The 16,849-nt window shown below is 39.7% G+C and overlaps 2 protein-coding genes across 5 annotated transcripts in view; both read right to left on the bottom strand.

Moving 5' to 3' along the window:
- Positions 1–190: 190 nt before the first annotated feature.
- On the bottom strand, positions 191–9,374 carry LOC108165643 (NACHT, LRR and PYD domains-containing protein 3-like). 4 transcript variants are annotated; one of them, XM_017307775.1, is made up of 10 exons: positions 9,168–9,374; positions 8,895–9,014; positions 7,560–7,676; positions 6,485–6,563; positions 6,097–6,325; positions 4,522–4,672; positions 4,171–4,344; positions 1,393–1,566; positions 908–1,002; positions 191–818 (listed from the first exon to the last, which is right to left on the bottom strand). In XM_017307775.1, exons 1-9 carry the CDS (start codon positions 9,254–9,256, stop codon positions 957–959), a joined length of 1,179 nt encoding a protein of 392 aa, XP_017163264.1. In that variant the 5' UTR covers positions 9,257–9,374; the 3' UTR covers positions 191–818; positions 908–956. The 4 variants fall into 4 exon arrangements, with proteins under 4 accessions (XP_017163264.1, XP_017163263.1, XP_017163262.1 ...); XM_017307774.1 differs by having other exon boundaries at positions 191–1,002; XM_017307773.1 differs by having other exon boundaries at positions 191–1,566.
- A 1,418-nt stretch (positions 9,375–10,792) lies between these two features.
- LOC108166749 (protein NLRC3-like) overlaps positions 10,793–16,849 on the bottom strand; it is an 8,648-nt gene continuing 2,591 nt past the window's right edge. Inside the window, exons 5-9 of the mRNA XM_017307724.1 lie at positions 15,963–16,011; positions 15,286–15,458; positions 13,414–13,587; positions 11,481–11,536; positions 10,793–11,335 (exon numbers count right to left, since the gene is read on the bottom strand). Coding sequence (XP_017163213.1) covers positions 10,815–11,335; positions 11,481–11,536; positions 13,414–13,587; positions 15,286–15,458; positions 15,963–16,011 — 973 coding nt within the window. The 3' untranslated portion in view covers positions 10,793–10,814. The remainder of the gene's footprint in view (positions 11,336–11,480; positions 11,537–13,413; positions 13,588–15,285; positions 15,459–15,962; positions 16,012–16,849) is intronic.

Here is a 16,849-nt window from a genome sequence, read left to right as displayed (position 1 = left end):
CTTGTTGTTAGTTTTGTCATTAAATTAATCATTTTCGCTACATCCTGGTTCCTGCCTGCGTTCCTCCTCACCTACCACCACACCGCCTCATGACATCCCTGACATTTATAATAAAGTTTTAAAATAAACAACTTAAAAATAACTAACTGAAATTAAATACATTTTAGAAATAATGTATCGCATTTTGTTAAATTTTCAACAAACCTGGTATCAAACCGCCTGGGATTTTTCCCAGGCAGTTTCCAAAGGGCTAACTTCTGACAGCCCCATTCAGCATAACTGTCTGTCACGGCTCAGAATGATTGACAGGCGTCTAGCCACGCCCCCTCCGTTTGTGGCTCATTGGGGCTAAAGCTAGTTCCGCTTTTCTAACTTCGCATTGAGCGCAAGTGAGCAGAGCAGTTGCACTACTTTTCTGTGACTTTAGCTGTTTTCTTTCTCTTTGAATCGTTCTATTCCTTTATTCCACTCACGGAAACCCATTTCAAAGCATCACTGACTTTTAATATTGTTTAAAATACAAAACACAGCTGCTGTGGATGGAGGATAACTCAGCCTGGTTTGGATGTACTCACCACTTGCGAACTGGCTTTCAAAACGCGATCTGGCAAAGAATCATTACTGTAAAAATGTTTCGATGCTTTAAAATTAACATCTATATTCCCTGCTTCTTGCTCAGCTTAGTAAGCTCACACAGTTTTTACCCAAAGTGCAGGATCAATACTGTACAGATTATCCGTTGTCATCACTGCACCTGGTGAAGAAGTCTGACTCCTCAGGCTGGCAGACCTTAGAGCCACTGCTAGCAAAGCTAACGTCTTGAGAAGCAGAGAGGGATGATGGTTATGTTCCATGTCCAGTATGAGTTTTAAAAAACCCTGTTAGCTTGGATTTTTTTCTTCATCACCTCTCGGTCGTGCACTTCTTCTTCTTTCGTTCCTGCGTGCCGCTGTCATTCATTCTGTTGTCCGCCATCGTGAGAAATCCCTCCTTGATACTCCGCTGCAAAGCATAAGAAGCGTCCAACTTGGACCAATAATAATCAAACATTCATGATGGACGTTCGCCAGTACAAATCAGATGATTTTTCAACAACATTGCCAAAATCCTCCTATCCAGTGATAAAAGTAAGGTAATCTGACCTTATTCATTGACAATAATACAAAGCATTTTTCGGGGCCCCCTATGCGCCAGGGCTCTGAGCTGCAGCCCCGGTAAGCCCATGCTAAAATCTGGGCCTGAATGCCTTAGCTTTTATAATTACTATATATTTCATTTGCAAAGTAAATATTTAGCTTCACACTAAATATTTCCCATCAGATTGACTAAAGACGTTTCTCCTCTTCCTCCTCTATCAGACCTTCTCTGCTCCTGCAGTAGGTTCCTCCATACCTGAGAGCTTCTAGTCTCCAATATGGATCCTTCAGTCCAGCCGACAGCAGCTTCACTCCTGAGTCTCTTGGATGATTGTAGCTCAGGTCCAACTCTTTCAGATGGGAGGGGTTGGACGTAAGAGCTGAGGCCAGAGAAGCACAGCCTTTCTTTGAGACCAAACAGCCCGATAAGCTGCAGACACACAATCAATCAATCAATCAATCAATCAATCAATCAATCAATCAATCAATCAATCAATCAATCAAATCAAATTTTATTTGTATAGCATATTTCAGCATCAAGGCATTTCAAAGTGCTTTACATCATCAAAAACACAAAACACAAAGTCATGTAAGAATCAACAATCAAAACATAACATTAAGTCGCTAAATTTGTAATGGATTATATTTCAAAAACAACTCTAATCAGCTAAATTTTAGTCTAGGTTTAAAGCAACTCAGTGTTTCAGCTGTTTTACAGTTTTCTGGAAGTTTATTCCAGATTTGTGGTGCATGTTTTAGTGTTGTGTGATAATTACGTAGTCTTTCTTTATAGATTTCATAGTAAACATGAAGTTGAGTTTTATGCCATTTCCATTCGGGCCTATGACAGATTGAACTGTTAGTGCATTTCTCCATGGATATTTCTTCCTGCCAGACACAACCTTAACTTTAATGGGGCAATGTAATCAATTATATCTGAAAGGTTGGACTGAAAAACAACTACCAACTCATCTACAACATTACAGCTTAAGGGCAAGGAAGAAGAGTAGATTTGATTAAATGTTTCTGCTGTGTTTTCTGTGAAAGAACGTTTTGTGATAGTAGCTGTTTGTCCAAGTGGGTTGACGGATAAAGAACTGTCAAGGATAACAGCAAAGTGATCCGACAGGCAACATCAGTTACAGAGACATTGGAAATAGTCACACCTGATGAGAATATGAGAACATTGAGGTAGAGCCCAAGATCTGAACTGGTCATTTAAGGGAGGGATAAAAGGACAAGACACCAGTGCTTACCCTATTAATAACATAAAATAAGAAAAAATATATTTTGTTCTGTACGTAATAAAAATCAACATGTCACGCATACAATGGATTTGAAAGTGTAATAACTGTGTTGGAGGAAGGGTCAGCAATAACGCTACCTTGGGCACCTAGGATACAGCAATCTGTCAAGTGCCCAAACTTAGACTTTCAGTTGAAACTTGAACCCCACATTTCTAATTTCCTCTGTTATTCTTTCTGTCTGCAGTAATTAAAACCTGTCATGTTTATGTGTTGAGACTTAGTATAGCTAGCCACATCACTGTTAGAAATATATCATGATTGGATAATCATGATTATATGGCTAGCTATACCTTATTCCTGGGAGGCTTACTGAGGAAATGATTATGGGTGTTATTCTTGCGCCCACCGGAAGGAGCATTATTTCATTGTGATTTGTAGGGGTTTTTGCCAGTCTATATATTCATGATAGAAGTTTCATCTCTCTTTTTGGTTATAAATTATTAGTAAAACTTGTTCACAGACACGCCATCTGCTATCAAAGAGCTGTTCAGTACAGATTATCTTAATTGTGAGTTTAATCACAGGGAGTGACAGGAACAAGATGGCTAAGTTTTGTAACGGAATGACCGTGAATTTGCAGCGCTGCTAGCAGGTCGTTTCTCTGAAGAACTGACAGTAATAAAGAGAAAAGCAGAGAAGCTGGTCAGAGATCTGAGCTGCAGGTTTGTGCCGACAGTGTAAAACACCAGAACTACATAATCTTAGCTTGGTTTGATGTGAATTTTATCTTTTATTTGAATTTTAAAAATAATAAAGTTCATAATCTGAGTGTTTATCATTATGATTTGGCCTGGAAATTTTATTTATAAGAAAAAAATGTAATATCTGAGATTATTTAGTCCATCAGAACCAGAACCTTGAGGTTCTCCGTTGCCGAGTGTCGCTACAAATCAGCAGAGAAATAACCTCAGCTCCTGCTCTCCAGACCGTAATACAGAGAGTCTCCCTTCTGGACTAGAACCAAACCTAATCACACATTAACTTGTTATAGAGAGCAACTTGCCACTGGAAAGTGTCGTGAGATCTCCTTGTGGAGCTTGGGTAACTGTTGTGATGTTCATGGCTGTTCTCTAATAAGCAGACCAAGTTAAATTTGTGGCTGCAGCAGCAAGTGTGTTTTGAATGTGCTCCCAAAACAAAAGCGGTAGTTTTCATTGCCTACCGGCAGAAAAGCAAGCAAAAAGAATTTGGCTAAAAATTCTAAACTTGAAAAGAGAACCCAGAAATGCTTTATGTGTGTTCATAAAGCATTTATGAACACACATAAATGCTTTCATGTGTGGATAGAAGCCAAGGGAAGAAAACCCGCATCTGCATTTGAAGCAACGCAGTGAAGTAGCTGCATATGCTAGTGTGGGTAGCTACATATACTAGAGCAACTTGAAGAAATTAGACAATTTCTTCAAGTTCCCAATCCCTCCCCGCAATAGCTGAAGGTTGTGGTAAAACAATATTGTCACATTTAAGCTTTGATACCTGGTTTTCCCACATATTTTTATCCCACATATTTTATATTTTAAAAGATCTGACGAAAGCCAGTTAGCGAGTTGCTAACATGTAAACAAATGGCGGTTCTGGTTGCCGGTGGAAGTCACACCCATAAATCACGCAAAGCCTCATGGGGGCTCGGAAAAAGGTGGATAATCTACTAAGAAAATTAAATTTACATCTGTTCGTAGCAGCTACTGGACAGAAATATGGTTTCACCAGAATTGAAAACATTTTACCTGAGAGTTTCCAGGTTGCAGTTTGGACTCTTCAGTCCACCAGAGAGAAGCTTCACTCCTGAATCCTGCAGGTTGTTGTCACTCAGGTCCAGTTCTCTGAGACTGGAGGACTGGGAGCTGAGAACTGAGGACAGAGCTTCACAGCTTCTCTCTGAGAGGTTACAGACACTCAGTCTGAGGAGATGGGGAGGAAAATGGTAATTAAACAATTGATTTAATTTGTTTTACTTTCCAGTTAACAAAGGAACTGCTTCCTTTAAATAAACTGTACAAACATGAATCAATACTTAACACATCAGTTTCGGTTTTCCATCAATCAAAAATAAATGCAGTAACAATCTGTGTCCTTACAGAGCTTTGCTGGAGGCTTTAACCACTGGCAGCAGCCTCAGAAGAGTCTCCTCTGAAGCAGAGAATTTCTTCAGGTCAAACTCATCCAGATCTTTTCCTGGAGACACTAAGGTGAAACCCAGGGCTGACCACTGGGCAGGAGACAGTTTATCTGTGGAGAGACTTCCTGAACTCAGAGACTGTTGGATCTCCTTCAGAAGAGAACGATCATTCAGTTCATTCAGACAGTGGAACAGATTGATGCTTTTCTCTGCAGACTCATTGTCAATGATCTTCTTCTTAATGTACTAAACTGTTTCATGATGGGTCTGTGAGCTACTTCCTGTCTGTATCAGTAGACCTTGTAGGAGTCTCTGATTGGTGTGCAGTGAAAGTCCCAGGAGGAAACGAAGGAACGAGTCCAGAAATCCATTTGGGCTCTATAAGACCTGGTCAACAGCTCTCTGATGGAGAGACTTTAGTTTAGGTTTATTAAATACTGAAGATTTCTTAGATGTTTGTTTTTCTTTCATCAGACTCACCAGTGTTAACGAAGGTCAGACGAACATGAAGACCTTCACAGGTACTTGTTACTCAGGTCCAGAAACTTTTGAACACTCAGATGGACAAAGCAGAACACCTTGTCTTGGTACAGCCCTATCTCCTCTATAAAGAGCTATGTGAACAAACCTGAGTACACCGAGGCTGCTGTGAAATCAATGTCACACTCGCATTGCACTCTCACTCGCACAAGCAGGTATGGTTCATAAAAGATCAGGTTTCCTTTCTGCAGCTGATCAAAAGTCAAAGGAGAGCAGAGGGAAGCAGTTTCCCCCTGATGAGGTTTGTCAGCAGAACATCCACWGAGCTGGACTCTGTAGCATCMRTCARGATCTCCTTGTTGTGGAAGTCCAGTGGAAKTCGACTCTCATCCAAGCCATCAAAGAWGRACAGAACCTGGAAGTGTTCAAAGCTACAGATTYMTTTGGTTTCAGTAAAGAAGTGATGAACAAGTTCCACCAAGCTGAACTTTTTYYYYTTYMRSMMMWTYAGCTCTCTGAAGGTGAMTKGAAATATGAASTGGATGTTCTGGTGGGCTTTGTCTTCAGCCCAGTCCAGAGTGAACTTCTGTGTTAAGACTGTTTTCCCAATGCCAGCCACTCCCTTTGTCATCACTGTTCTGATTGGTTGATATTTTCCAGGTGGAACTTTAAAGATGTCTTCTTGTCTGATTGTTGTTTCTGGTCTGTGTGGTTTCCTGGATGCTGTTTCAAGCTGTCTGACCTCATGTTCATCATTGACCTCTCCAGTCCCTCCCTCTGTGATGTAGAGCTCTGTGTAGATCTGGTTCAGAAGGGTTGGACTCCCTGCTTATCAATCCCATCAAACACAGACTGGAACTTCTTCTTTAGACCAGATCTAAGTTGATCTTGACAAAATGCAGCAAGATGTTCTAAATTAACACACAAATTAATATTATAAACTAAACAATATCAGATTCTGAAGATGATTTAAATAAATATGATTCCGTCTCTTCAGACATCAGTAAATGTGTCATTTATCCATCAGGTCAAATCTTAGTAGAAATCCTCTTACTGCTCTGCAGATGGTCAGCCAGCTCCTCCTGCTTCATCCTCCTCAGGAAGTTCAGTGTGATCTTCATTACTGCCTCTCTGCTGCTGCTCCTCTGCTCTTCATCCTCACCTTCCAACACCTCATCATCTTCTCTCTGACTCTCTGAGCATTCTGGGTAATTTGGACTCAGAACCTTCTGGATCTTCTTCAGCTCGTTCTTCACAAAAGTGACAATGAATTCCTCCAGCAGCTGGAACAGAATAATAGATGAAGGAAACATCAAACTGAAATCATGGAGCCAAATACCAGATGGATGTTGAACAGACTGACAGTCTTCTGGTCTACAAAGTGCAGCATGGAGATGACTGTGAACAGAACCATGGAAAGTAGTTGTTGTTCATATGCAGACCATAAATATGGAGTCCAGCTGTGTTTGATGCTGCTGGGCAGATGGACCACTGGGAACCTCTGAGCTCTGCTGGTCCACTCTGTGGGGGAACCAGGAACAATCAGGAAGGCAGGAAATATTCATCCAGCAGTATTCACCTAGTTTCACATTAAAAATCTTTAAACTATGAGAACACATGAACACAATAGAGTAGTTAAACAGAGGAAGATAAAATACAAGGATGAAGACCAGTAATACCAGTACCACCCAGTAGACATTTTAAAAGTTGGTGCTGAACTTGGACTTCAAATTGTCCACACTGTCCACCAGATCTGATGCTGGTGGAGACAGAGTCCCAGAGCTTGGGGACAATGGAAGGGAAGGCTCTGTCCACACAGGTCTTCAGGACAGTGTGGGACATCCATCAGGTTCTGATGACTGGATCTGAGGTTAAGTAGACATGGAGGAGGTCTGAGATATGTGGGTGTGTCCGTGTGGGATTCTCTCCTGGATGTTATAGTGAGGATTTAAAATGGATCCTGTAGAAGGATTTAAAATGGCTTCCATTGGCAGGATGGATCCTGGAAGCCAGTGAGCTCACATTATATCTGTCCACACAGAGACAATCAGAAGGTAAAGATCCATGAAGTGATATCTGGATCTGAGCAGTGAACCAGATGATCCAAGTAGCTGTAAAGATTTAATGTTCCTGCTGATCCACTAAGAACCAGCAGAACCTCTGATGGTCCGCATCAGCTCAGTCTGGTTGAGTTCCAGTAGATCTCACCAACCACATCATGAAACTTTCCTTCCCTGCTGAACTGATCTCACAATGCACACAGGAACCAAGTCCCGATGGACCAGACTGGTTTACCAGTTATTTCCCAGTGTAAATGTGTCCCACTACTAGTCTGACATGGAGCCAGGAAGCAGCAGAACATCATTATCATCACCCAGAGTTGAAGGTATGAAGGTGTTTTCATTAGAACAGAGCAGCTGGTTTACATAATGGATCGAACCTCTGTAAATATAACTGGGAACATCTGAGTTCTTACTGTTTAAATGTCCATAGTTACAGCAGTTAGAAACAGCTCACCCCTCTGATTTTGGAGCTCCAGGAGATTTAAAGGTAATGGGATGATCCATTGAAACGGCGCTCTTAAGGGACACAGAGCTGGGTTCTGATTCTTCTTGTGTGAAACTCTTTTGGATCCTGATAAAAATAACAACAACATTGAATCTCTGTTGAGTTTTGCTTTAAAGATAATTTTCAATGTGACTGATTGTAAGCTAAAGAGCTTTGAGACACAACAGAACCAGATATATCTTTAACTAATTTATTCCTATTAGAACCGGTCCAATCCTCCAACATGTTCCTGATCACAGATCCTCCTGAATGATGTCTTGCAGAAATATCTAATTCTGAGACAAACATGTTCATTTAAATGATTGAGGGAATTTTGGTGATCTTAGAGTTGAGCTCTGACATGGAGAAGAACAAGGTGTCATTTCCCCTCTGACCATCCAAGGAGGATCTGATGGAGCTTCTTTCAGAACCAGATGGTCTGTCAGAGACCATCTAGTTCTGAATGAGATTCACAGGAGACATTCTTTAATTTAACTGTAGGTTGATAATCCACCATAATGGGTATTTGAACCTCAGTTTCATCCAGAGGTGAAACTGGAATAATCAAATTAATTAAAATATATATTTTTCTTTCAGCGTTGTTCTGTCTGGAAATTAAACTCAATAATAGGTTGATCCAAATATCAATCTAGAAATGAAAATCACTGTGTTAAAATTAACACTGGATGAAATTAATTTCATTTCATTTAGAAAAATTAAGTTGATGCATAACAGAATAAAACAGACCTTTGAACCACATACATGTTTGTGGTTTAATGGTCATGTCAACATAATAGTTAATATAAATGTATGTCCCTTTTGAGGATTTTCTTTGTTGTTAATATATTATCTTTTAGCCGCTATAGTAGAATTGTGAGATGATTTTGGAAAAAAAAGTTGTTTAATGCTATTCATAAGCAATAACTGCTTTTTTATGCTTTCAATAACTAGCCAGTAGGGGCAGTATCACTGCATGAATGATAAAAGGATCTCAGTGAAAGATCAGATTTAGAGACTTTTAACTTCACTGATCTGGAGAAGCTTTGGGTAAAGTCTGTGGATCTAAACTGACCTGCTTTATTCACTGACAATCTTTCATTCAATGTTTGTGGTACCAAAGATCCAGTTGATTTTTATTGTCCATCATTAATACATTGATACATAAATGTAATTGATGTGATACATATGAATTGAAAATACCCTGAAATTCAATCAAATGTTTCCAAGACAACAGAACTTGGTATCGTCACATGGCAACAATGACAGATATAAACAGATCAGTTACAGTAGTTAGAAACAGCTCACCTCTCTGATGGTGGAGATCCAGGAGATTTAAAGTTAATGATGTCACCCTTTGACCTGTCGCTCTTAAAGGACACACAGCAGGGATCTGGTTCTGGTTCTGGTCTGAGTCTTTGATGGATCCTGACAGAAACATGATGATTAAAACTGAATCTGTTCAGTCTGGATGAAGCAGCAAAGGGGAGCAGCAGCAGCTTCATCACCACGTCTGTTTTGGCCTGATATAGTGAACGCTGTGTGAAAAGGGCTGTGGACAGTTAGAGATGGTGACCTCACCTCTGACCTTTGCTCTGGCTCTCATCTTCCCCACACAGAGTGGTTTTAGAGGGAGGGACTCCGTCCTCTCTGTCCTCACACTGATCCATGCTGCTGAATTCACATCAGCTCACACACACTTTCTAGCTTCACCTGCAGAGGAAACACACATCATTCATCTGCACATCAACTCTGATCATCCTTTACATCATTAGTGCTGGAAAAAGATCAGCTATTAATAATATTACTATTTAATAATCTGACTGAATCAAAGACATTTTAAAAATAATATTTTATTTTTTGAAATACAGCAGCAAGAAACTGTTCTGTTGTTTGATTTCTGGAAATAAAATCATGAAGCACATTGATCAGAGAAGAAAATAAAGAAACATCACTGTTGTCATGTTTTTTTTCTTTCACTTTATCAATAGTTTAATAATCCTGTAGATTAGCTTTTCAACAGCAGGGACATGAAACTTTGAGATGAATTTAGACGTGAACATTTTCTCCAAACATCAGCGAACAGAAACAAGCAGGAAAGTTCATGTAGACAAACTTCAAGTAGAAAACAAGCAAACTTACAGTTTGTTCAAAGAATCCAAAGAGACGAAGAAGAACATCTGATCAACAGACTAAAACCCAACAGAATCACTTTTAGAACCAGACTATTGCCACACCTGTACAGAGGCCACACCTGTACAACAGAGCTGGACTTTTACGTCACCTGAACAAGAATTCAAAGTCAAGGTGTCATAAATATTGCATAACTGGTTTTATGACACCTCACCTGGTTTGTAGTTTTTTCTTTCAGAGCAGCAGAATCAGAAAGTAGAGACTGTCCCCACTCTGTTCACCTCAGAGTGGGGACATAATGATCAATGTTTATACAAGAACTATAGTAATAATCGACATTAGAGAAATCCATACTTTCAGCTATAGTAGTGTGGTGATATTAAGGACTACACTTTAGTTTGTTAAATTTTTATGTTTATTTTCTCATTGTATTTCTAGTCTGACTGAATCAACCAGCTGCTCTTTTCTCTGGGCTCATTTTTCGTCATGACTCCATCATAAACATTTTATCAGAACTTCTCTCCTTCCTCATGAAGACTTTATAAACCTGATTTCACTGCAGAATCTTCAGCATCTCCATAAATCTTTCTGATAAGCATTACATTACCAAGACATATGAAAACATGGCTTTATTTGGGCTTCTTTTGTATTCTATGTCTTTCTTTTCTCAGTCCCAGAAGGATAAGTCCTTTCTTGTGACATTGTTTAGCTTGCTTGTCTTCCACTGGTGCTTTGGAGATTTGCATGCCCATTGCAAAGCTGTGCAGTGCAGTGCGGTACATGTCATGGCCACTGGGCAGTGCCCAAGAGCAATTTATTTTTTTATCTTTCTTTTTGTCCATACAAGAAAGATATCTACATACATTATCAAATATATATTATTGTAAAAGACAAATCACAACTTTATAATGAATCTATGTGGTTTTGTTAATATAATCACATAGAAATCATTACTAAAAAAAAGGCATCAGTTCCACTTATGGGCCCCTTAATTTGCTTTGTATTGGGCTGGCCCTTTTAAAGCCTGAACTATCTGTTCAACAGTGAGAGAGTTTCTCTGACAGGAACAAACACTTTAGGTTCTTTAGACTCAACTCAGCACAGAAACACTGAGGAACCATAACTGAGCCAGAATCCAGGAATCAGAGGTTCAGTGAATGTGGTGTTGAAGGTGTGGAGGAGGATCAGTGAGTCAGAGGAGACTCTGTAGAAGGACAGAATGCCAGCAGGACAGTCCACATACACTGATACTCTATTAGAGACACAGGAGGAGGAGAGACGAGTTTCTATGTAATTGTGACTGACAGAGTAACCAACATCATCAGAGCAGCTCAGACTCCAGGAATGATTATTCACCCCAAACAAACAGTCTCCACTGTCTCCTTTCCTCCTGATTCTTCTGTAACTCACTGATATATAAACATATCCACTCCACTCGACCTCCCAGTAACAGCGACCAGTCAGACCAGTTCTACACAGCAGCTGAGGCCAGAAATTAAATCTGTCTGGATGATCAGGATATGACTGAAGCTCCTCCCATGTCACCTTCCTGTTGTCTTCAGACAGTTTGAGCTCTCTGCTCACTGTGTTTGTGTCGATGGTGAGTTGACAGGAATCTGATGGAGAGAACAAACACAATCCAGCTGCAGTTATTGCTCATTTATTGACCTTTGATGATGATCCTGAATGAGTGATGTGGCAGTTTGAAGATGGTTGATTGTGAGCTGCTTAGTTGTCATGAATGAGATGAAAAGCACTTACATTTCCTCAGTCTCCACGGACCTGGTGTCAAGAATGGGACTCCAGCAGGTTCCACCCTGAAAGGAGGAGGGGGGAATAGACGTAAATCCCGGGGGGGGGGAGAGGTTTCGGGGGTTCCCAACTCCCCCAATCTTGGAAAAGTCTAGAATTGTCCCCCCCAAAAAAAACAATTGAAAAAACGTTTGCATTTAAATAATATCAATGTAAAAAGGCAAAAGAAACTAAGAGCGTAAAGTCTTTAAAACCACAAAATAAAATCTGAATATTTTTCTATATAAACCCTGGTGCTTTAAATGTTATGTTTAAGTTATGATACTCCCCAGATATTAATTTCTATCTACCTGTTGGTTCTCCATCACACAGGAGTAGGGCTGTGTAATTACATCGATTCTACAATATATAGGCTATAGCTATTTTCCGCCCTCGGAATGTATCGATTTTTCATCCGCGAGTATCGATACGTTAAACCATAGGGGCCCATGGCCTTATAGCGTATTTTTAAACATCTAGTTTGTTACGGCATAGCAGCAAGACTCCGCCTCCCCCAGTCTCACTTTCAACTTTGGCTTAAAGTGAACATTATAAACTACACGCCAGTTTTTAAATTGTGTTAATAGGCCAAGTAAAACCGGAGTTATGCTAAAATTAGTAAACCATATTTTTCCGAATGTCAGAGAAATGTCAAAAGCGCCGCCAGTCTCCGGCTTTTCCGGTTATGTGAAAGGGAAAGAGCTTCCAAACGTAAAAACGAAACCCAACATTAGATTCCTGTGTTTTTGGAAATCTAAAATCTTCAATAAATAATGGTGGGCTGTAATTTGCTGCTGAGAAACGAAGTAAAGTTGCACAAGTAACCGTGAAAGAGAAACAGAACGGAGCAGCTGAAAAAGCAGTCAGATCGCTAAATAAATGCAAAGTTCGACTGGTGGCATCCACTTCGTGATTTGTTTTTAGCTTAGCGGATTCTGTTCTGTACATAAATGATTACCTTAAGAATGAACACGCAGCACATGGGATGATAACATCCGAAGCAGCATGCAGCGGCGCTGTGTTTTGAGCAGGAAGATCAAGAGGAAAAATCCCCATCCGGAATCCCCAGCGCAGTGAGAATTTCCATGATAACAATGGCTGATCGATCATTCTTATTAGCAACAGACAAAGAGTATCAGAGACTGAGAGAACGATGAGATCCTGGCAGTCTGAGAGGCAGCTACTCAGAGATCCAAGCAGGGGGATAGCGGCGCTGCATAGCTGCAGGGAGTCGATAGAGGTGAGGCGGAGCCACTCTCCCGGCAACTAGAAGTAAACAGTTTACAGCGATGGCTAACTCCAGGAGACAAGGTAGAAAAGCCTTTTCCCTATAGTCCAAAATATTTTTTTTTACTTCAAAATGAAGCCAGAGTATGTCCAGAAGAAAACATTTGCATATTGAGTGTCTACGGAGGCCGATAAAATCCTCACTCTGCTCCTGGATCACTGTTGAAACTTTGAGTTTAATGTCAAAGCCACATTAATTAAATGACAGAAACTAATCTTCTCATTGCATCTTTGATTCATTTAGTCTATCTGTAGACTGTTAGACTCTGTCCAATCAAAGTCTGGTATTGTGTAGTTGGTTCTTTTAATCAGCTTTCAGTTAACTAAATCCAAGGCTATGGAACACAAAATGTCACTAAAATCACTCTGTCATTCTAAAATTTTTCAGAAAATCGTAAAAATGCACAGAATTTCAGTGAATTGTATCGTTTGCCAAATATTGACACATATTGTATCATGATCAGAGTATCGCATATTGTATCGCATCGTGAAATTAATCGTGAATAAAGGACATCAGGAAACTAAGGAAACATTTCTGGAATCAGACTGACTAAAGACGTTTCTCCTCTTCCTCCTTATCAGACCTTCTCTGCTCCTGCAGCAGGTTCCTCCATACCTGAGAGCTTCCAGTCTGTAGTCTGGATCATTCAGTCCAGCCGACAGCAGCTTCACTCCTGAGTCTCCTGGATGATTGTAGCTCAGGTCCAACTCTTTCAGATGGGAGGGGTTAAAGGTCAGAGCTGAGGCCAGAGAAGCACAGCCTTCCTCTGAGACCAAACAACCTGATAAGCTGCAGACACACAATTCATCACATGATGAGATGATGATAACATTGAGGTAGAGCTCAAGGTCTGAACTGGTTATTTTTAGTGGAGAGAAAACCGAGAGACTAGTTAATAACATAAAATTGTATTAAAACTGAATTTCATTCTGTAGGTGATAAATATCAACATTTGTCTCCTGTAGAAAAGTTGAGAAAGCCTATCAATTACTATTGACGAAAATGAATATTCTTAGTGTTTAATACAGTTAAATCTTATGACATGTGAAAATAGTGGATTAAGCAAGAGTCCTTTGGATAACATTTTAGAGGGCCTGTAGAAAAGATTGTCTGTTATCAGGAAGGAACCACGCCAAAAATTTTCTCTGGCACACAGGCCGTGAAGGAGACATCTCAAGTCATCTCCCTCAGAGAAAAACTAAAACTTAAGGAAAAACAAACTAACAATCCACAGTATTTTAATAATTGCAATTTAATTAGTAAAATACGATTTAGTTAAAATTAACATGACGAACTAGTCTAATTTGTAGTTTTATATTAACAACTAATTGGAGTCTCTAATCTAGGCCAAATGTAATATCAGTTAGTTAAATATAATCAAAATTAGCATAAGATTAATTAGAAAATGTTTAGAATGAATGTATTTATAATGAAAGAGCATAAGTTTTATTCTTAAAATCTGCGCTTTGATCCAACAGGATGCAGAAGTTCTGAACCACTTTGCGTACCAGGCTTCATGTCAATTTAAAATTATTGCACAGATCTGTATTTGTAGGAATTGCTCCACAGGGAAATAAAATAGGTTTTAGACAGGTTAGCTTTTGGTTGAACCCTGGTAAAAGACTAGAGGCTTTGTTCCAACCAGGAATTAGGAGTAACATCACAATTCAAACTGGCATGAGAAGATCTTGCTCTAAATAACTTTTAGTCTCCATTGTCTAGATAGAGAAACGCCGTAGCCTTGAAATTAAACAGGTCTCAGAAGGTAGTAAAATTGCTCCGGACATCCCAACTTAGTAATTTGATACTTAGTAGTTGTAATGCTAGGAGAACAACACGCCTTAATTGCATACTTGCATGAATTAAAACAAAGAAAACACCCTTTTTGAATAAAAGTATGGGCCCCAGAGGAACAAATCAAATTTGCTATTTGCAGCCGCTTGGCAATCTACAAAAAACGTGTTTTTTGCCTTTTTTCTTGTTTTTCTATTTTCTTCTTGTCTCAGGTAAATGAATGTCTGTTTTAGTGTCTGTGTTGTCAATGTGATTTTATACTTTTAAACGTTGGAATAAACTCTGAAAATGTATGACGTGGAGCTCTGATTGTTATCTTTGTGTGGCTTTTATTGACAGACATGGCATCATTGAATCTGGGAGAACAAGAGAATATAACAACCCAGAATGATTTTATTCTCTTATATTGTACTTGACCTAGGATGCAGCGATCTGTCAAGTGCACAGTTACAATGTCAGTTGAAGCCTGACCTTTCTAAATACCTTTAAATAAATAACCTTTCTGTATGACTCTTCCTGTTTTTTTTACACTGTTGTAAATGAGAACCAGCCATGTTTATGTATCATGACATAGCATGCTGAGTCACAACACAGTCAGACATCTATTATCTACTAATAGAATAATGATTACATAATCTCTGATAGCAGATAATGGACAGAAATCTGGATGCACCACGATTGAGAACATTTTACCTGAGAGTTTCCAGGTTGCAGTTTGGACTCTTCAGTCCAGCAGAGAGAAGCTTCACTCCTGAATCCTGCAGGTTGTTRTTACTCAGGTCCAGTTCTCTGAGACTGGAGGACTGGGAGCTGAGAACTGAGGACAGAGCTTCACAGCTTCTCTCTGAGAGGTTACAGTAACTCAGTCTGAGGAGACAGAGAGAAAAATCTGTTTTTAAACTGTTCATCAAAATTTAAGTCTTTATTGCCAGTCAACATTGTTCTTCTTGGACTGATTTAAGGAACTCCTTCATTTTTTATATCTTTATGTTGCCTATGCATGGAGGACTGAACTACAGGGAACAAGGAGGCTGGCAAAAGATATATTAAATTCCTCTATGAACTAAACAGACTACTCATATTTTGCTTACATAAATGTATTATTTCTCAGGATTTTTGAGTCTGAATTAAAATACTTGGTATGAAGGTTAAAATTTTTCTAGATTTTTTATTTTGCACAGTGATATAGTCAAATATCACTGCTTGAGATTCAGCCATTGCACTGTGGTGATGAACCAGATCAGCCCTAACACTGACAGTGGACCAGGTATCAGGTTCAGCCATTGCACTGTGGCAATGAAACGGGTCAGCTATAGCACTTTGGTGGTGGACCAGGTTGAGTTTGTCAGTACGGATGTCCTGTTTTTTACCTGGGGCAACTTCAGCTGTGCAAACTTTCTAGCTTGCACGGACGTGTTACTGGTTAAGTGTCAGAATGCTGGGTCCAATCCGATGGGCACACGTTGAGCAGGCCCCTGTTAAATTTCTACAGGAATTTAATATGTCTAGTTCTTTTATTAGACTAATTTAAACGACAAATAAATTTATACATAAGCTTTCTAAAGCAGCCATCAAAGTGTTGACGTGAGGAGATAGAAACAATTCGCTGGCATCTGGGTTTATTTAACAAAAGTCTTAAAGAATCATTATAAAAGCCACCTTCAATATTTGAAGACTGTTTTTTTTAATTGCACCACAAATATTTGGACCCCTGCTGCTCTGAATACCATGTCATTAGGGTTCCAGTAGATGGGCTGGTTTCCCAGGTTCATTCAGTACCATTTGAAATAATCCTACAGTTTCTAATGAGATGCCATTTTGAAAGTTACGCAGTCAAAATTGACAGCAATAATTACTATTCAGAGATATTTAGCCTTTCACAAGAGATAAAATGGGGTTCATAATGTCAAGTCACATTTTTACCATGTTATTCATTCATTATAAACAGGGCTGGAATTAGGAGGGTGTGGGCCCCAGGGCTTGAGCTAAGGTGCGGACCCTATTTAAACATCGATATACAGTTGCAAAAATAAAAAAAATTCCCTTCTCACCCTCCGCGGGTGGTCTGTTTCATCCTCTGAGCTCGGGTCCTCTACCAGAGGCCTGGGAGCTTGAGGGTTCTGCGCAGTATCTTGGCTGTGCCTAGAACTGCACATTTCTGGACTGAGATGTCTGATGTTGTTCCTGGGATCTGTTTGAGCCACTGCTCCAGTTTGGGGGTGACTGCCCCGAGGGCCCCGATGACCACAGGCACCAC

Source organism: Poecilia reticulata, linkage group LG12 (assembly GCF_000633615.1).
Source record: "Poecilia reticulata strain Guanapo linkage group LG12, Guppy_female_1.0+MT, whole genome shotgun sequence".
Classification (NCBI taxonomy): Eukaryota; Metazoa; Chordata; class Actinopteri; order Cyprinodontiformes; family Poeciliidae; genus Poecilia; species Poecilia reticulata.
The sequence above is the reverse complement of the archived record's forward strand: the minus strand, read 5'-3'. Positions and strand labels throughout refer to the sequence as shown.